At 45.9% G+C, this 20743-nt stretch overlaps 1 protein-coding gene across 1 annotated transcript in view; it reads right to left on the reverse strand.

The window, feature by feature from the left end:
* znrf1 (zinc and ring finger 1) overlaps window positions 1–20743 on the reverse strand; it is a 32509-nt gene that overhangs the window by 7105 nt on the left and 4661 nt on the right. Inside the window, exon 2 of the mRNA XM_061077389.1 lies at window positions 1292–1387. Within this exon, the coding sequence (XP_060933372.1) occupies window positions 1292–1387 (96 nt within the window). The remainder of the gene's footprint in view (window positions 1–1291; window positions 1388–20743) is intronic.

The raw sequence follows: 20743 nt of genomic DNA on the forward strand, positions 1-20743 counted from the left end.
GAAAATATCAGGTTCAATTAATTCCTTCAAAAGGACAAAAACATAATCAGACTCTGCAGATGATGGGATTCAGTTCTCATGTGGGAGCAGAAGAACGACTTTAGCGTCCGACCTGAACCAGGAAATCCTGCGTCTGACTGTGTTTGGCAGCAGCTCCGTATCACAGACATTTCACTGATTGGATGAGCTTAGAGAGAGAGACACACTCGCCCAATGTAGATCCATTTTCTCCCGGTAAACCTGTTCTGGCTGCAAGTATGAGTTCAGGTGTTTGGCCTCAGTTGGTGTCTGTAGGAGCTTCACTGGACCTCCAGATGGACTGAGGTCCACAGGGAACAACACGGAGAGTCTGAAGCTTCATCTGATCCGTGAGTTCTGGTTGCGGAGTCTCCCTGTACTTGACTCTGATTGGTTTGTAGACGGCGTCTGACGTGGGCGTGTTTTCGAACCACACCCTCTTCCAACCTCGATGACATCATGAGGGGTCTGAGCACCAAACAGACTCTGATTTGGGCAAGATACTGAACCCCAAACTGCCCCTGGTGTGTGCAGTGTGTGTGTGTGTGTGTGTTTGTGTGTGTGAGAGAAAGTACCGCACATAGATACACTCTCTGAATGTGGGTGTAAATGGCTTTTTAGAGCTTTGAGTTGCTCATCAAGACTAGAAATTAAGGAACATTTAAAATTCAGTTTGATCTGGACCCAGAACTCTTTTGGTCGGACTCAGTTTTGGTCCATTGCTCTAGAACGTGGTCCGAGGAACCTTTCAAGTGAAAGTCTTTCCCTCCAGATGTAAAACAATGGATCCCAGCTCCTCGGACCTCTGCTCCAGTGGACGAGCTTCGACTCATGTGACACAGTCGAGACCTTCAGGACATGAATGTTATTTAGAATTTAAACCTCTTTCCTTCATGAACCAGGAGAATTCGTACTTCTGAGTCTGTTTTTAACCCTCAGACTTGACCTGCAGCTTCCTGCCTCACACGGAACCTCTAACATCTCATGAAACAACAGAAACGATGTTGGTTGTTACACCACCTGTTGATCGAGGTTGTGTTAACTCGTCACTCTCATTCATATTCATCATGTTTTGGGAGGAGCAGCTCAGCGCCACCGGCTCCTCATGAATATTCATCAGCACAGCAGCAGAAACAGGAGACTTGGCACAACAGGCTGGAGAGACCAATAAATATGACCAGAGCCAAAATCAATTCAGTATTTACAGCCTGGGTTTTCCTTCCAAAGACCAGGATCTGTCACATAAAGAAAAGGACCGGAGAGGAGTTCTTACCGTTATAGGAGAGGCGGGGCTTGCTTAGACACATGATGAAGTGAACTTCCATTTCATTGGATGCCACAGACTTGGAGCAGACAGGACACTTGAACCCTGGGAAGGAAACAAGAAAACACACAAAGTGATATAAAGACGAGTGTGAAAGAAACAGGAATCGACTCAAATCATCATCTGGGAAAGTTTCTGTGATGAGCCTCTCTCCATCCATCCATTCCTTCATCCATCCCTCTATCCATCCCTCCATCCATCCATCCATCCCTCTATCCATCCATCCATCCCTCCATCCCTCCATCCCTCCATCCCTCCCTCCAACCCTCTATCCATCCATCCATCCATCCCTCCATCCATCCCTCCAACCCTCTATCCATCCATCCATCCATCCCTCCATCCATCCATCCATCCCTCTATCCATCCCTCCCTTCATCCATCCCTCCATCTATCCATCCATCCATCCATCCCTCTATCCATCCATCCATCCCTCCATCCATCCCTCCAACCCTCTATCCATCCCTCCATCCATCCCTCCATCCATCCATCCATTCCTCCCTCCATCCATCCATCCATCCCTCCCTCCATCCATCCCTCCATCCCACCCTCCATCCCTCCATCCATGCCTCCAACCCTCCATCCATCCATCCCTCTATCCCTCCATCCATCCCTCTATCCATCCCTCTATCCATCCATCCATCCATCCCTCCATCCATCCATCCCTCTATCCATCCATCCGTCCATCCCTCCATCCATCCATCCCTCCATCCATCCATCCATCCATCCATCCATCCATCCATCCATCCATCCATCCATCCATCCATCCATCCATCCATCCATCCATCCATCCATCCATCCATTCTTCCATCCATCCCTCCATTCCTCCATCCCTCTATCCATCCCTCCATCCCTCTATCCATCCCTCTATCCATCCCTCTATCCATCCATCCCTCCATCCATCTCTCCCTCCATCCCTCCATCCCTCCATCCCTCTATCCATCTATCCATCCATCCATCCATCCCTCCATCTATCCATCCATCCATCCCTCCATCCCTCCATCCCTCTATCATCCATCCCTCCATCCATCTATCCCTCCCTCCATTCCTCCATCTATCCATCCATCCATCCATCCCTCCATCTATCCATCCATCATCCCTCCATCCATCCCTCCATCCATCTATCCCTCCCTCCATCCCTCCATCCATCCCTCCATCCCTCTATCCATCCCTCCATCCATCCATCCATCCATCCCTCTATCCATCCCTCCATCCATCCATGCCTCCCTCCATCCATCCATCCCTCCATCTATCCATCCCTCCATCCTCCATCCATCCATCCCTCCATCCATCCCTCCATCCATCCATCGCTCTACCTCTCCCTCCATCCATCCATCCATCCATCCATCCATCCATCCATCCATCCATCCATCCATCCATCCATCCATCCATCCATCCATCCATCCATCCATCCATCCATCCCTCCATTCCTCCCTCCATTCATCCCTCCATCTATCAATCCATCCATCCATCCCTCCATCCATCCATCCCTCCATCCATCCATCCATCCATCCATCCATCCATCCATCCCTCCATCCCTCCATCCCTGCGTCTGCATCATCGGTTGAAATGTTTAAGTTTTATCAAACAAGAGAAACAAAGCCACAGAATTGTGTTGCAGTTCATTCACAGTGATGAAGAGCGTTTGAATTCACGTGAGTTCTCTGTGACCCTGGTCCTCATCACTCACTCCACTAAAGTCCCTTCAGTGGAACCGGCCTCACAAACAGGAACACGTTTATTCAGACGTGCTCACAGAAAAGAGAAAGGTCAAAAGTGCCTCAGATCAGATGATGCTCATCCCCCCCCCCACGTCTCCTACCCAGATCAGTGTTTTAAAGGCTGAGCTACTTCATGTTCTGGATGTTTTACATTTCATTGACTTTAAAAGCAGGTCCGCTCTGACCTCAACAGATCCATTACACTCTAAATAAAAAGAAAACCTGTGTGTGATGTGGTTTGAGGCATCAAATCATGTTACACACCCCCCCCCCCTCTCGATTTCCCAGTATCCTGAGAAAGTTCCCGGAGCGTTAAGAAGTGTAACTGCTGCATTTCACACCAGCTGAAGATCGGCTGCCGAGGATCTGAGAGGAAGAAACAACGTCCACACAATAAAGAAAACGCTTCAACCGAGGAAGTAGTTTGAAATGGAAATCAGTGCACGTGTGTGTGCGTGTGTATGGGCTTGTAGATCCTTATGTTGTGTATTCAGTGGATTTGACGCGTGCATTCGTACAGTAATTACACTTTAACTCTGCTTCAGAACGGATGGAAAACACACATCCATATATTCAAAGGTCAGATTCGATTTTTCAAGTGGTTAAGTGGTCCGTCACGGCCGAGTGAAAACTCTCTGCGTGTGTTTCCACGGACGCTTTCCTCTCCGACTCCAGTGGAGACGTGAGCTGCTGATGACTCTGCTCCAGCTCCTCATCAGAAACGACTGTGAAGACGCAAACTTTAGAGAAATCCTGTTTTTATAAAGTTGTAACAAAGATTCACGTGGAAGACGGAAGATGTCAACATATTACATCAACAAAGCTTTTGACTTCTGTTTGTGCTGAACGCCGAGATTTAATTTAATTTACCTTTTTATAAGTTAATTTAATTCATGGACCAAACAAAACAATTTAAATGCAAACACAAAATCTAAAATCTTGAATAAAAAGGAGCAGAAGGAAGTAATATTATATAATTCTTTCACAAGACATTAACACTGCAAACAATTTAATAAAATTTAATTATTCAGAGATCAAAAAGGGCCAGTGTGTGTGTGTGTGTGTGTGTGTGTGTGTGTGTGTGTGAGTGAAGCCAACACATCTTGATGACTTCTTTCATCGCAGTAACTTCTCAGACAGACATTAAAGATATTTGCTCATTAACTAGACGCCTGTGGTTTGTTTCAGACCCTTGGTCCCTGCAGGTTTCACCACTCGTGACCTCTCTCTCTCTGTCTGTTGTTGTGTGTTCGCTGCGGTTGTGTCGCTCATCGCCTCATGTGCTGTTTGTGTGCACTCGATTAGACCGGATCGGTTTAACACATAACAGATAATCAGATCAACCGCTGGGTCGCATGAGGCCGGTTCGACCGCTGCTCCACTCAGAGAAGCTCCACTCGTCACAGATGTGATGGAGCAGGAGCTCGAGTTTACACAACTTACTTTGAGTTCCTGTCACACAAATCAAGATATGGCACAAACAGGGAAAAACATCAAACTCAAATAAGCCTCAGCTTTTCATATCTCGATCCACTGACGGCTTCATACAAACATCTTCTACCTGATGTGAAAATAATCCATGATTGATATAATAGACAGTAGTTGTCAGTAATTCTTAATTGAGGCTTGGAACTTCAAAGTTTAGCCATTAACTTTATTATAAATAACCATGATTTAAAAAAAAAAAAAAAAATGTATTCTGCAAAATTAAAGTTGTCATACTTGCAAACATAAATGCAGATAGTTACATGTCTATGAAATATATCTGTGGTGGTTAATTAATTTAAATGCACTTTAACTCATGACTGTGACACTGCAGCGATTTAGTTTCCCTCAAATTGCACGAAGCAGATTGCAGTGATGAATCTTACAGCTCCAATAATACAACACAACTATTACTGGATACGATGGAAACCATTGTATCAGACCTGATGAACATGTCATAACAATACAAATAATAATAGTTATAATAATAATAATAAAGACGTCATGTTTCAAGCACTTTAAAATGTGTTTGGCTGTAAACATGATCATCTGTCATGTTGCAATTTAACACAACACACACACACACACACACAGACACACACAGACCCCCTCCCCTCTGTGCACGTGGCAGCTGACCCACTTTTCCCTCGGCTGCTATTTACAGATGCTCCATAGGGACGAGCAGAGAGATGAAGGAAATGAGAGAGAAAGACGAGCACGAGGAAGGTGAGACAGTTCAGGCATTCGAGGAGAAACCAGAGTTTGTGATACACGGTCCAGCACGGAGATGTGTGTGTGTGTGTGTGTGTGTGTGTGTATGTGTGTGTGTGTGTGTGTGTGTGTGTGTCTGTGCGCGCGTTTGGCTTCAGCTTAGCCGAGCACCACAAATCCTTGAGGACATTTCATATTCCGGGAGCGCAGGAGGTCACATAGGGACAAAAGTAAATCATAGAACAAGATCTAGATGAATTATATTGCTGCCTGTATACGTGAGAGTGTGTATCTGGATGTATGTGTGTGTGTGTGTGTGTATTTGTGACAGTTGTTCCTGTGCACTACACCCTTGAGGTTGTGCTTTATGTCGAATTGGCACATTTCTCTCAAATCATTCTCTGGCCTGTCCCGGCCGTGGAGTGCAGGTGAGGTCAGTGAACGCCACGCAGCACTTTTCACTCTGGGACACTTTGGACCAGAAGACACCGATGAAGCTGCAATAACGTGTCAGCAGCATGGACATGTGTCTTCCCTTCTCCAAGTGAGTTGGACCTAATCTCACTAAGCACTAGGGGTGGGAATTGGCAAAAATGTGACGATTCAACAGTATTGCGTTATTTGGGCCACGATTCAATAGTATTGCGATTCTGCGATATATTGCGATACTGCAAGTATTGCGATTCGATTCTGCAATATATTGCGATTCATGTCCCCCATGTTATTCAAAGGCATTACAAAAAATGAGGAAAATCAGACTGCTCAACTCACTTCAAATGTCACATTTAATTCTGTGAACAACATTGTCTTCTACACATTAACTGAAGTGCAAAAACTTTGTCCTTGAACATTCAGGACACAGGACCTTTGTAATTATTTTCTGAATAGGAGACCTCTCACATGAACGCTGAGCTCCCAGCACATAACTTACAATTATTTAAATACAATACAGTAACATAAAGCAGACATACTAGAGTAACATAAACCTGAGAATAATCATATAAATAAGAGTAACCTAGAGCTTCAATCAAATTGAGAAAAATAAACAAATGTACTACTAGAGTCTAGTCCAGTTGGCTGCAAGGTCATGACACAAAATGTTAAATTCATTTGGGAATATTGGCATTTTTGTTCAGAAAAAGGAGTTGGTCAACATGCTCAGATGTTAAAGTTCCTCTGGAACGTTACTATATCTCCTGCAGTGGAGAACATCCTTTCCACAGACACACTAGGTATCTTTTAAACTCTGAAACTCTCCTCGTCATGCTTTGCCAGCCAGGGGCTCTTACTATATGATTAAATATTGCAAAAAATTGTAAATATTTTTTTTTTTTTAAAGTAAAAAAAATATTGCAATACTTTCTGCTCCTGTATCGATTTAATCGCGTACGCAAAATATCGCGATACTGAACAGAATCGATATTTTCCCCCACCATTACTAAGCAGAGTCGAAATGTTCTCTGGTATTTAATGGATCGCTGACGTGTAACACTCCAGCGTCCTGCAGCCCGACGATCAAACTCCCATCACGTCGACACACATGTAGCCCGAGCAGCAGCAGAGGCCTCAGTGTTTTGTCTGCGTCTAGACAAAATGCATCCAGGCACTCAGAAGGTCACCCGAGTTTTGGCAGCACTCAAACACTCCAAAGCTAAAAATACACGTCAGGTCGTGTTTACGCGTGTTCACCGGGAGGAAAACACGAGGATGTGTGGACAGCTGCAACAAGAGCAACTCTCCTCTGTCACATGTAGAAGAAGAACGTCTGAGACCTGGTTTCCTCCGACCAGTCATAACACAAGAGTTTATTAATGAGATAAACGCATCAGCTGACATCACACACACAAGCTGCTGCACACGATGATCTGTCGCTAAATATTCACAACCAGTAACTGTCATGTCAAATGTGTTATTACTGCAGAGCTGCAACTCATCTGGGAGACGCTGACATTTTGAAATTGCAATAAAGACTTGAAATAAGTGAAAATGTTGGTGAAGTTCACTTGGTTTTGTTGTGAACTGTATATATTAATCATATATTCATAAAAGAAAAAAGTTAAGAAAAAGGCAAATTTATGCATCGAACCCATTTGGTGACAGAGAAACTGCCTTCAGGTATGAGGGGGGGGGATTCATCCACATTATTTATGCATTTAAAATTTTCAAAATGCACGACTTAAAAAGCGCAGCTCATTTCATTGTGTTTGTCTTTTGTCGTGGATGCAGCTGCCAGAACTAAAGTGAGTGTTGTGTTATCCTGTTGTCGGTCAAACCTCTGTGATGTGTTAATCAGGGGAAACATCAGCGAATCAAAGTTTCACAGGAAAGCCAGCGAGCTGCTGGGCTGCAATAATTAACATTCAGTGAGTGTGTGTGTGTGTGTGTGTGTGTGTGTGTGTGTGTGTGTGTGTGTGTGTGTGTGTGTCTCAAATGCTAAATCAGTCGTCAGGGTTACCAAATGATGTTTTCTGTCAGGAGGACGACCACGTGGGCAGCGGCCACTTCTGATTGGTCACATTTTAATGAAGATTACTTTACAAACACTGTAGAAAAACAATTGTGATGTGTTTTAAATGAGAGGATTTGCATGAAATACCTCCAACAATATGCAGATATTCATGTGTCACCAATAGACGACTATTTCCAGCTTTGGCCGAAACAAATGTCAGTAAGAAAAGTATATTCTTTCCTGCATGTGATTTTTCTTTTTGTTAGTGTACGCCCTCATTTGAATGTTTTGGTTCTGAAGTCACTGAAGGAGATGAGCATGAATCACAGAATTTAAGGTAGAAACAAATATAACATTTACTTTGGCAGATCACCGTGATATATATTTGCTCTTGGATTTTTCCAGCAGCAGATTGGATTGTTGAAAATGTCTCTGTCAGTCGGCGGCTGTCAGGAGATTGGAAACTCTGGTGAATATCAACAGGAGGAAATCTGGTCCCTTCAATCACCACTGAGATGGAAAATACTCAGAAAGAACTCTGGTGTGGCAGGAGTAATAATAAACACACAGCTGTAGTTCCAATTTACAATAATCCAATTTTTTTTTAAATTGATGTCAAAATCCTGACATATTTTGGAGTAGTGGCCAAGTACAGGCTGCTTATACAGTTAAATATACTATCATAGCCTTAAATGTATTTATGTTTCACTAAATTGGGATTAAAATGAAAGAAAAATAAATATAATATAATAATGAAAGAGTTGTGCTGATCAGAGAGGCTTCAAAAGGTAAAGAGAGGCCCTGATAATAAACTAATGCTAATGAAGAATATCTGTTAGCTTGTTGTTGTTTGCTTAAAGAATATCATAACGTTCGTGGAAACTTATACAAGAAACGCTGAGTCATTCTCCTGTTTGTAAGTTGGTCTTTTCTTGCATGTTTGGTGACAACATGTTGGTATAAGGTATTAAATGACACAACATCTATTAAGAGCTTCACAACGGTTGCCATTTGTAGTTTGTGAAACTCTCCCAGTGAAACAAGTGTAAAAATAAACCATAACACAACATCTTGTTTGGTGAAATTAAATTATTCCGCCCACGAACGCAAACCTTGCATGACCAAGCGATAACAGTGATGGAGGCTGAATAGATGGAGCTGTCACACACCCGGAGACGAAAGTGCTATTAAATGGTCCCATGGAGACTTATTCTTGTCAACCCCTGCTCACAGACACACACACACAGACACGCACACACACACACGCACACACACACACTCTACAGGTGAGGTCAGTCAACTCAATCTCTGGCCGATGCATATTTCATCACGCCGTGGCAGCGCCGAGACCCTGACTCAGCGCGGCCAGATTACCTGTCCACCGATGAAGACCTGGGAATAACAGAGACACTCGGGCCCGGGCGACGCCATTAAGTGTCTGTCACGAGGAAGAGGAGGAAGAGGAGGAAGAGGAGGAAGAGGAGCCACAGACAAACAGCACCGGTTACATCAGCTATGAAATGTCGGCACATTGTGGCTCAGCCGGACGAGAGCGGCCAGAGAGGTTCAGTCTTACTGTTTCCTGTTGATATTAATTTAATCCTCAAGACAAACACATGTCGATGATTTGCACAAAAACAAGAGAAGAAGGAAAATTCACCTTCCAGTAAATCCAACTCTGTTCTTTATTTACATTTATTTGAATATCGTTATCAAACAACCTGCGACCGAACTAATCTATAACACATCCAGACAGAGTGAAAGGTGGAGAGAGAGAATGTGGAGACAACTTGATTTCTATTGATCCGGAGATGATTCACGAAAGATGTTGGTCTTTGCCTCTGGTAGTTTTTGTGGTAAAAAAGCAAGTAAGATGTGGTCTGTAATAAAAATCCCTTCAGGCTCTGGAGTCACCTTGTTCTGCAATAATCGCTGGTCATTACTTAACAACTCTTAATTACCTAAAGGTCGCTCGGCAGAGGGAACGGAGGCTGGAGACGATAAATCGGACGGTGATGCACACGATGAGGATTTTATTGTGTTTTGTCCAATCAAGTTCAAGCCCAGACATCGGTATTTATTTGGTAAAGAAACCAGTTTAATGTTAATGTTTGATCTAATGTTAGATTATGTTTTTATTTACAATGTCCAGCCCTTCGTGGACTCTTTGTGCCGGTTTAAGTTGAAACCTCAGATTATAAGAGGTATGGAGGATTTAGTGGCCTCTAGTGGTGAGGTTGCAGATTGCAATGAACTGAGTTAACCTCACCCCTTCGCTTCTGAGCTTCGATTCAGTAAATCAGTCAAAACAACTTGAAAGTCATTTAAAAAGCTGTGTTAGGTCACATTTTCACAATAAGGAGAATAAGCAGATGTTGGTGTTTTCTTTTCTTCGGCTCTCTCGTTTCAGGGAGCAGAGGATCATGGGTAAATTCCCCAGTTCAGTTTTATTGACAGATTGAAAGGTTTGAAACGTGAAAACAACTCAACAGAACAGAGTAACTGAGAACTTGTGGCTTCAGGAGCTGCTGCTCACACAATGTGTTGCTTTAAATCAGAGGGAAACACCGACTCATTCGTTAAGTCTCACGTTAGCTGATCCGTTATCTTCAGTCGTACGGAACAACACCTCCACTGGACTTTAGTAAAAGCACTTGTACGCAGTGAATGACTGTGTGAGACACAGCACTACTGCAGCAGACAGTGTAATTAAAACATGGATCCGCCTGTCTCGTAATGATGAATAATGTCCAGGAGGGGACGGCCGGACTGCAGATCGCCACCGTCATCAGGAGCAGCCGCTTTAAATCACACCGGAGCCCGGGAGCGTAATGGCTGCACAAACAACTCTCCCAGATCCAATCAATAGCACTGTGAAATCCTGACTGTACTCAAACCTCACATTAAATATCCGCAAGATTATTAATTACTGAGAAGACGACGGCTCGGGCCTGGTTTTCACTCCTGAACGTTATCTGTGTCAACAGTGGACACTCGGTGGATCGGCGTCAATATCTGCAGAGGACAGACAGACAGGAGGAGGAAGAGGAGGAGGAGGAGGAGGAGGAGGAGGAGGAGGAGGAGGAGGAGGAGGAGGAGGAGGAGGAGGAGGAGGAGGAAGAGGAGGAGGACGGGGGGGGGACCGGTGTAACTGTGCCGTAAAATGAGGATCACCAGAGTGCGGGGGCCGAGGGAGAGATGAATCATCGGGCCGTCGAACTTTACGGTGCAGAAGTGAGAAGGAGGAGAGGGCAGAGGGGGGGGGCAGTAAAGCAGAGAAAAGAGGAGGGCGAGACAGACAGTTGACGGTAAAACACAGAGTGCACAGGGGAGCGCTGGCGAAGGAAGAGAGAGAAGACTGAGGATAAACACAGGGAGGGAGTGCAGCTGAGTTATGGTTCCTCTTATCCAGGATCCAGCTGCTCTCGTCTCCCTGAGGTTCTCTGGAGACGTGACAACACAAGTGTCTGAGTCAGGAGGTTAAAGAACATGTGACTCCCAGAGCAGAGTTATCGTGGTGTCCTGCCTCCTGCCTCCTGCCTCTTGCCTCCTGCCTCCTGCCTCCTGCCTCTTGCCTCCTGCCTCCTGCCTCTTGCATCCTGCCTCTTGCCTCTTGCCTCCTGCCTCTTGCCTCTTGCCTCCTGCCTCTTGCCTCCTGCCTCTTGCCTCCTGCCTCTTGCCTCCTGCCTCTTGCCTCTTGCCTCCTGCCTCCTGCCTCTTGCCTCTTGCCTCCTGCCTCCTGCCTCTTGCCTCCTGCCTCTTGCCTCCTGCCTCCTGCCTCTTGCCTCCTGCCTCCTGCCTCCTGCCTCCTGCCTCCTGCCTCCTGCCTCTTGCCTCTTGCCTCCTGCCTCCTGCCTCCTGCCTCTTGCCTCTTGCCTCTTGCCTCCTGCCTCCTGCCTCCTGCCTCCTGCCTCTTGCCTCCAGCCTCCTGCCTCCTGCCTCCTGCCTCCTGCCTCTTGCCTCCTGCCTCCTGCCTCTTGCCTCCTGCCTCTTGCCTCCTGCCTCTTGCCTCTTGCCTCCTGCCTCCTGCCTCCTGCCTCTTGCCTCTTGCCTCTTGCCTCCTGCCTCTTGCCTCCTGCCCCCTGCCTCCTGCCTCTTGCCTCCTGCCTCCTGCCTCCTGCCTCTTGCCTCTTGCCTCCTGCCTCCTGCCTCTTGCCTCTTGCCTCCTGCCTCCTGCCTCCTGCCTCTTGCCTCCTGCCTCTTGCCTCTTGCCTCTTGCCTCCTGCCTCCTGCCTCCTGCCTCTTGCCTCTTGCCTCCTGCCTCTTGCCTCCTGCCTCCTGCCTCCTGCCTCCTGCCTCTTGCCTCCTGCCTCCTGCCTCCTGCCTCCTGCCTCCTGCCTCCTGCCTCTTGCCTCTTGCCTCCTGCCTCCTGCCTCCTGCCTCTTGCCTCTTGCCTCTTGTCTCCTGCCTCTTGCCTCTTGCCTCCTGCCTCCTGCCTCTTGCCTCCTGCCTCCTGCCTCCTGCCTCTTGCCTCTTGCCTCCTGCCTCTTGCCTCTTGCCTCTTGCCTCCTGCCTCTTGCCTCTTGCCTCCTGCCTCCTGCCTCCTGCCTCTTGCCTCTTGTCTCCTGCCTCTTGCCTCCTGCCTCCTGCCTCCTGCCTCCTGCCTCTTGCCTCCTGCCTCCTGCCTCCTGCCTCTTGCCTCCTGCCTCCTGCCTCCTGCCTCCTGCCTCCTGCCTCTTGCCTCCTGCCTCCTGCCTCCTGCCTCTTGCCTCCTGCCTCCTGCCTCCTGCCTCCTGCCTCCTGCCTCTTGTCTCCTGCCTCCTGCCTCCTGCCTCCTGCCTCTTGCCTCTTGCCTCCTGCCTCCTGCCTCTTGCCTCTTGCCTCCTGCCTCTTGCCTCCTGCCTCCTGCCTCCTGCCTCTTGCCTCCTGCCTCTTGCCTCTTGTCTCCTGCCTCTTGCCTCTTGCCTCCTGCCTCCTGCCTCTTGCCTCCTGCCTCCTGCCTCCTGCCTCCTGCCTCTTGCCTCTTGCCTCTTGCCTCCTGCCTCTTGCCTCTTGCCTCTTGCCTCTTGCCTCCTGCCTCCTGCCTCCTGCCTCCTGCTTCCTGCCTCTTGTCTCCTGCCTCTTGCCTCCTGCCTCCTGCCTCCTGCCTCCTGCCTCCTGCCTCCTGCCTCTTGCCTCCTGCCTCTTGCCTCTTGCCTCTTGCCTCCTGCCTCCTGCCTCCTGCCTCTTGCCTCTTGCCTCTTGCCTCCTGCCTCCTGCCTCCTGCCTCTTGCCTCTTGCCTCCTGCCTCCTGCCTCTCTCCCCTCACCTGAACTCCCTCTGGAGATCGTCCTGTTGTTGTGAGAAAGTTTCCGACCCTAACAAACCTCCTGCTGCATGAAAGCAAAACTCCAGAGAATATCCAGAGCCAATCGTCTGGACATTTTCCAGAGTTCATGTCCTGAAAAAGGCTCGAGTGTGGTTTTGGTTTTAGAATCAGAACCACAATCATTCTTAATGTAGAATATTCAGAATCTGCAGGTAAACAATCCGTGTGGAGAGAAGAAGAATCGGAACACACACACAAATACATCAGCTATGATCTTTTCAATTTATATGTATTCATAGCTGTTATTATCCAAAGTGTCTGCACCTCAAACACCTAGGTGCAGACACTAGTGTGTGTTTTATGTGAAGAAATGTTGGAGTTAAAGGTAAATTAAAGATGGAATCTTGGTCCCGGATATTAACTTTGAGGCCGATGTGTTTTCAGTCAACAGACGATGAGTTCAGCTTGGAAATGAAAAACCAGCGAGAGGTTGCAGGTTGAGTTCCGTATGTGAACTGGTCCGGTGATGCCAGGCTAGAGGTTTTCAACTCTGTGGAGAGGAAGCTGGAAACCGATCCAGTTGGAGATGTGCACACACACACACAGACACACGCAGACACACACAGACAGACACACAGACACACACACACACAGAGCTCCATGGCAGACAGGCTGAAGGCAGAGATTCGACTGCAGAAGCACAACAAAGCCACTCTGGGACTCGAGCTCCGTGGCGTGGCAGACTGAAGGCGGAGATTGAACACACAGAGACACCCCAGGCGGGTGGTGTCAGGCAGGCAGATCGTGGAGGAGGAGACGGAGAGAGGACACCATTAATGCTACAGATGGAGTCTGGGAGCAGCCGGGCGGGAGGACGGAGACGAGGTGAGAAGAGCGAGAGAATCTTTGTGTTCAGCAGTGAAACGGGTTTTCTAAGAATAACCAAAGACTGGATGAAGTGAATCATTTAGTGAGAAACAGAGACACCAGGACGAGACGTTACAAAACTGACTGAGTATCTGTAGATGAACAGATGAGAGGAGGACAAATATATCCTTAATTTTCAGCCCCATACATTTTTAATAACCATAATATGTTATTAAAAATGTATGGGACTGAAAATTAAGGATTATTTTCAGTCCCATACATTTTATATCGTTATGTAAAATGTGCTCGACCAATCACGAGCTTTCACACGGTTTTATATGAAGAAGATACTCAATCAAACCAAGCATAATGGGCCTGACACACTTTTTAACAGAACATTTTATTTTGAAAAATAAAGCTGCCCTGTTTAATTTAATGATGAGATAAAACATAACATATGCACATTTCATAACCAGATGCAGCCTTTTATTTTGTTTCAATAAGACTCATGCACTCCTTGAGGTCTGTGTGATAATTACACTTTTTAATAACATATTATGGTTAATCATTTTTTGTGTATTGTGCCCCATACATTTTTAATAACCATAATATGTTATTAAAAATGTATGGGACTGAAAATTAAGGATATATTTGTTCTCTTCTCATCTGTTCATCTACAGATACTCAGTCAGTATTGTAATATCTCGTCCTGGTGTCTCTGTTTCTCACTAAATGATTAACCATGATATGTTATTTAAAAGTGTAATTATCACACAGACCTCAAGGAGTGCATGAGTCTTATTGAAACAAAATAAGAGGCTGCATCTGGTTATGAAATGTGCATACGTTGTGTTTTATCTCATCATTAAATTAAACAGGGCAGCTTTATTTTTCAAAATAAAATATGCTGTTAAAAACTGTGTCAGGCCCATTATGCTTGGTTTGATTGAGTATCTTCTTCATATAAAGCCGTGTGAAAGCTCGTGATTGGTCGAGCACTTGTGGCCCTTGACGCCGCGGCTCCACCCCGAGAACGCAAAATGGCGGCAACAATATTTAAGATATTATAGCTTCAATTTTGTAAATCAGAAGGGAAAGTAGAGACTTCATCATCGTCGGCCATCCATCTTTTTAAAATTTTTATCTACAGTCTTTGCTTTTCACTACCAACAGCTTCCTCCATGTTGTTTCCGCCACCTGGATAATGTGGCAGCAGGAGTTGCACAAGCTCCACAAATAAAGCGATACCTCAACAGCCATTGCACTATTTGTATTACACACACAGACACACACAGACACACACAGACACACACACCTTCCTGTGCCAGACAGGAGGAAGCCTGACCGGCAGCAGCCCACCACTGTCATGACCATAACCAGCGGCTCGGGGAACTGTCGGCTCGATTACATCACAGCTTACAACGACTAAGGCAACGCTCGCCAACAGTCGCTCCTCACCTTCCCGGAAAGACCAGAAGTTTCCATGGGAACAGGAAAGAACAAGAGAGAGAACAGACGAGGGAGATGGAGAGACGGAGGAGAGGATGGATGTCGGGGGAGTAGAGAGGATCTTGTCAGGAGGACCCTCAGAGAGGTTTCCTCCTGACATCGGTTACACAACACGACGAGAACAACTGTGAACAACTTCAACACACACATGGAGATAATTGTGGGTCATTTTCAAACATAATCCAGGGCTACATTCATGATAGAGTGATCAGATCTGTTCAGAAGCTTGTGCTCGTCTCTGTTGATCGGTTCATGGTGTTGTATATTTAACTAAGAGATCTTTTGAACATGGTTATAAAACAAACGTTAATATCCTCAGAGCTTTGATTCTAATGCCCAGACTTTTAAATACTGTTAAGTTTCCTCCCTTTTCTTTGAATAATATTATTTGACCCGCTTATGGATGAGTAACAGAAGGGATGCTCTTCAACAGGATTTTCAATTTGAGGTACAACGCATGGCCAAGTGTAATCAGAAACCCTGTGGGTGACGTCATTTCATCTCTAGGTTTATAGTGAACAATTCCCCTATATAGTCCAGGCAAAGTAACCCATTTTGGAGCCAAAAATAGAAGTAATTGTAAAAGAATTTTTTTCAGCATAGATTATTTCTATGAGGTGTCCAGAACAACATACTAAAAGTCCTAAGAAATCCTAGTTGAGGAAATATGTTTAATTCTCATCAATGTGCCAATAAGGCAACAATACACCCCAAAAAGACTCTTTTTTTCCTTTACTCCAATCAAAATGAAACTTTACACAATGAAAGTAGCCATGAAACTGAACATTTTTTGTATTACAAGTTTCTTTGAAAATGAATTTATGTATGTATTTGTAATACATATGAATGGTGTTTGCCTATGCAAATTAGGACATATTCAATAAGTGCGGAGCTCATGTGCTTGTCAAATTCATTTCAAAAGAAACTTGTAATACAAAAAATGTTACGTTTCATGGCTACTTTCATTGTGTAAAGTTTTATTTTGATTGGAGTAAAGGAAAAAAATAGTCTTTTTGGGGTGTATTGTTGCCGGGCCTTATTGGCTCATTGATGAGAATTAAACATACTTCCTCAACTAGGATTTCTTAGGACTTTTAGTATGTTGTTCTGGACACCTCATAGAAATGATCTATGCTGAAAAAAATTATTTTACAATTAGTCGGTCGTAAAACGCTACTTTGCCTGGACTATATAAGACATTTTCACTATTTGGCTGTGTGATGTCTCCGAGTCTCTGGAGCTCGTCCTGACCTGTAATACTCTTGTGTAATAAACATTATACTTGTGAGTACTGGGTCCACGGTGTCAACTTCTACAAGCATCAACTTCGACAAGACAAGACACTGCTGCTTGAAAGACACGACAATGGAAACGCAGGAAACTCTCTGAAGTGGAAAGACCAACTAGAGTTCATGGAGCATTTCACTGCAAGACTCAGGTGCTTGTGACTGGAAGGTCACTGGTTCGATACCCAGACTGGCAAAGTTAGACCTGGTTGATAAATGTGAAGCCACACCCCTCAGGATGTGTAGACAGCTGCAACAAGAGCAACTCTCCTCTGTCACATGAAGAACGGCTGAGACCTGGTTTCCTCCGACCAGTCATAACACACGTGTTTATTAATGAGATAAACCGCATCAGCTGGAATCACACACACAAGCTGCTGCACACGATGATCTGTCGCTAAATGTTTACAACCAGTAACTGTCGTGTGTTATTACTGCACAGCTGCAACTCATCTGGGAGACGCTGACACTTTGAAATTGCAATAAGTGAAAAAGTTGGTGAAGTTCACTTGGTTTTGTTGTGAACTGTTTATATTAATCATATATTCATAAAAGGAAAAAGTTAAGAAAAAGGCAACCCTCTGCCCAGGCCCTGCTCCCAGTCACATGTTGCTCCTCTTCACTTCGCCCTGACGACATCCAGACGCCGACCATAGCAACGGTCGCCATGACCACCGACGGCTGCTCCTAATTGGCCGGTCCGTTGCAATTACAGTGCATATGGTGTTGACATTTAGCCGCAGCAGTGATGCAACCTTTGATAGCTTTCAGATGACTGAACGCTCTCCAGGGGGCGCTCCAGATAAAGCTAACACCCCCCCCCCACCCCCCGAAAAGCTCTGTTATCCAGACTCGTCTGTCACACCTCTAATCGTTTCCTCTCTCTCTCCCTGTCACTGTCTGTCCTGACCCCGAGCCCCCCCCCCCCCTGTGAATAGTTCTCGTCTGTCGGGAGGGAACAGTGCGGCTGAGGCAACAATCGCCAAGGTGAGGGGAAGTGTGCACGTGAGAGCGTGCACGTGGAGACACACAGCAGCGACAGGCAGCTATGTGGTTGTCACAGCAACAAAAGCTCATCTCCCATCATCTCATTCTGCCCTCGTATGTATGCAGAGTGAGGATGTGCGTGTCCTCGTATGCCTCCTCTGTGTGTGTGTGTGTGTGTGTGTCTGTGTGTGTGTGTGTGTGTGTGTGTGTGTGAGTGTGTGTCAGGGAGATAGAGGCAGAGGAAACAGAAATAAATTGCAGTGCTGACCTATATTCACGAATCCTGCAACCAGACAGTTCAGCGGCACAGATGTTCCCCCCCGCCCCCCACCCCCCTAATCACCCACCCCCCCCCCCCCCCCCGATCCGTGTGTTCCTGAAACCCTCGGCTGTGAAACAAAGCCACGACGCCGAGCGCGTGGACGAGACTCGTTCTAATTACGCCTGCGTGTCCCCGTGTGGCCCCGTGCGCTCGCTGTGCATCAGGATTTGTTTTTGTACTTGTTTACTTTGTGTGTGTGTGTGTGTGTGTTGTTGCAGTGCACGTGTGAGGATGTGTGCTGATTTATTTCAGCGCTCAGAGAAACACAGATTTCCGTCCTCAACGAGTACGGACGCCATCACTTGTCAATAATCTGTATCTGGTGGAAAGGCTCTTTTTTTTTTAAATCGACCCAAATCCTAAATCTGATGATGCAAGCGGAAGCCGAGCAGGAGACTGATTCCATTCTCTCCACTGAAGGGAACTGAGGCTCAGTTTATCTGTACGTCCGCTCGTTTCCACGGCTACGATGAAATAAAAGCTTGAAATCAACTGATCCAATGTTATAAAGTCTGATTATGAGCATGTGTGATATTGTTCATCAGGTTAAACACACAGGGACATTAAGGGAGCTTCAACAAAAGAGAATTAATCAGATTAAGCTCTTGTTTTTTTTAGGCATTTGGATCAGTTCCTCTCAGTAACTCATCTACATCTGTATGCTGTGTTTTAAAACTGTTTCTGTTCACACATGTGTTCTGGTTCTGGATCAGTTTGAATCCCAACACTAACGTACACAGGGATTCCTCCGGAGCTCTGGATTATATCGTGTGAGAACGCAAACGTCTGAGTGATGTCAGCGCTCCTCCTGCCAGCCCGGAGGGAAAACTCTGATGAGTCGATTTGAGGAGGACGCAGCCGGAGATTCAACGCCAGCGAGTGAATCTCCAGTGACAGGATGAGAAAGTAGAGCCGGACACACAGAAGACAAAAAACGTATCCTTCCACCAGGTTCTGTGAGTCGGTCCTGATCCTGCTGATGGAGCTCTGTGTTTGCTAAGAGGTTTTATATGAGATGATAAAAGCTCTGTAGTTATATAGAGCTTCTCGAGTCTTGATGACCACTCAAAGTGTTTTTCATTCACAAACACGGTTCATCTTTGGGCGGCACCTTTTCTATAAGAACCTATTTGTTCATGTGGGGAAAACTGGGAATCAAACCACCGGCCCGGTCAGCGAACAACCCGCTCTCTCCCCCTGTGTTCTGCTGCTCCAGAGTGACCAAATAGAAACTAATGAATAAAGGTTGAAGTAAAAACTCCTGTGTTATCGGATTTCTCTTCCACTGAAAGGAAACATATTTTATTGATGGATATAATTTCTAGTGAATTAAATCAACATGAAGTGTTTTACTTTGACCCAAAAGGAGAAGAATCTTCAGGTTTGTACAGATTTGGATTCAAATTTAAATTCTTCGTCACATTTTACATCCAATTATCTTCTCACTCATCTGGAATAACACGTTGAAACCTACGTCTTTTTTAACAGTTTAAATGTATTAATCCGATTATCAGAGTTGCAGCAATGATTCAAATCCGTCCATCAGTCAACCTGTGCTGCTTGTTTTCTGTCACACAACCTGCCGACACGACACTGTGTTCGACAACACTCCCCCCCCCCCCCCCCCCGAGGTCTGACACACTCAGACACACTCAGCGTTGTGTTCTGTCAGCAGCGGTGAAGTGACGCCATGCAAAACGAAGCTGCTGCAGGAACCCGGAGGAACGTTAAACACTCGCACGCGTTCATGTTCCTGAATCGAGCTGCAGCCGATAATCCCCCCCCCCCCAGACAGGCTCATTCGACCCCCACGACCTTTAGGATGAGAGAAGGGGGCCACTCGGCTTCTACTGCTGTCTGTGTGTGTGGGGGGGGGGGTTGAGAGGATGCAATCTCAAGGCATTTGTAAAAGCTCTTACTGGTTCATGTCATGATTAATATTAGCCTGGTAAATGCATCTCTTCACGTCTAAATGGATGTTCAACAACACACACACACACACACACACACACACATACAAACACACACACACACACACACACACACACTTCTGCGTCACCAATGCACTTTGTCTTTAAAAGGGCAAACAGTGGGAGGGGCACCTGTAGTTTGTCTGATTAACACACATCAACATCCAGAAGGTGTTTCAGTGTGTGAAGGAACCTCTTCTGAGTGTGTGTGTGTGTTTGTGTGTTTGTGTGTGTGTGTGTGTGTGTGTGTGTGTGTGTGTGTGTGCGTGAAGACGAGTCCTTCCCTACATCAACATCCACTCTGCCATGGAGCTCATGCTTTCATGCAGGATTACGCAAAATCTATAGAATGGATTTCCATCAGGTTTGTGGAGGAGTGAGTGTGAGGGTGATGAAGATCCCACCGGAGAGGAACCAGTATGGGATCAAACAGGAAGCAGATTACAGAGCCCTCACACGATGGTCATGTCTGACGCTTGGTGGTGACACGTTCATCATAACAACAACCAACAACCTATCAATGTGATTCGATTGGCTGCTGTAGAAAAAGAACCACAAATCAACATGTGACTAGGGATGGGGGAAAAAATCGATTCAGTTACAAATCGCGATTCTTGTGAATGACGATTTTAAATTTTTTAAACATATATTTATTGTTTTTTTACGGGGGGGGGACATATGGGGGGAGCAACATCTCCCCAGAGCATGTTGACCAGCTCTTGTTTTTGCACAAGAATCTAAACAAACCCAAGCACTAGCTTTGTATCGCCTACATGCAAACAACAATGAAGCATAGCCTACTTTTTGTTTATTTCAAAGTTCATATTTTAAGTAAACCTTTATTCATTC

Source organism: Limanda limanda, chromosome 8, assembly GCF_963576545.1.
Source record: "Limanda limanda chromosome 8, fLimLim1.1, whole genome shotgun sequence".
Taxonomy (NCBI): Eukaryota; Metazoa; Chordata; class Actinopteri; order Pleuronectiformes; family Pleuronectidae; genus Limanda; species Limanda limanda.